This window comes from Acanthamoeba castellanii, assembly GCF_000313135.1.
Source record: "Acanthamoeba castellanii str. Neff unplaced genomic scaffold scf7180000083782, whole genome shotgun sequence".
Taxonomy (NCBI): Eukaryota; Discosea; order Longamoebia; family Acanthamoebidae; genus Acanthamoeba; species Acanthamoeba castellanii.
The window spans coordinates 4,997-5,723 of NW_004457686.1; the positions used below are offsets into that span (position 1 = coordinate 4,997).

Genomic DNA, 727 nt, shown 5'->3' on the forward strand with positions numbered 1-727 from the left:
CACGATCGTAGCCCTCGGAGGACTCGACGCCGGCGAACACGATGGCCAGGTCGGCCTTCTTGGCGGCGGCCACGGCGTTGGCGATAACTGAGTTGTTCACGTAGATCACATCGACCGACAGCCCACGGCGAGCCAGGTGAGCCTTGATGCCCTGCACTCACCCAAACGTATGGTCATCACCTGTACACTTGGCTTGGCCATGGCATTGAGCGATGTGGGTGGGTGGGTGGGGAGTACCTCAAGGGGCGTGACGACGTACTCGGCGCTAACCTCGCCGGAACCTTCACCGCGGAACACGGGGTTGTCGTTGGCATCGTCTCCGATGACCGCGATGGTGCGCAGCCTGGTCGCATCCTGTGCGTTGCATCCCCGTAGAATCAGCGGAAAAAACATTCACTGGGGGGAGGCGAGGAGGCCATACAATGGGGAGGATGCTGCGGTCGTTCTTCAGGAGGACAGTGGACTGCTCAGAGAGCCTGCGGGCCAACTCGGTATGCTCGCGCGTCCGCACGTCGACGTTGAGGTCACCAGTCTGTGTGGTGCCGTCGCCAAAAAACGAATTAAGACTAGATCATAGTCGAGTAGGCGCTAAAGTGGAGGCGGGGGCGCACGAAACCTGAGGGGTGTCCATGATGCCCACCATGTACATGGCGGTCAAGATGCGCAGCACCATGTCGTCAAGACGAGCCACGGGCACCTGACCATTGAGCAATGAGACCATGGCGAC

General features: G+C 60.4%; 1 protein-coding gene across 1 annotated transcript; it reads right to left on the reverse strand.

Moving 5' to 3' along the window:
• Window positions 1–4: 4 nt before the first annotated feature.
• Window positions 5–673, reverse strand: ACA1_312480 (uncharacterized protein; the record flags this gene model as incomplete). The annotated part of the gene is made up of 4 exons (XM_004354495.1): window positions 5–151; window positions 238–354; window positions 422–532; window positions 617–673. Coding segments are annotated over 4 exons (432 nt in total), but the record flags the coding sequence as incomplete, so codon positions are not given.
• Window positions 674–727: the final 54 nt, after the last annotated feature.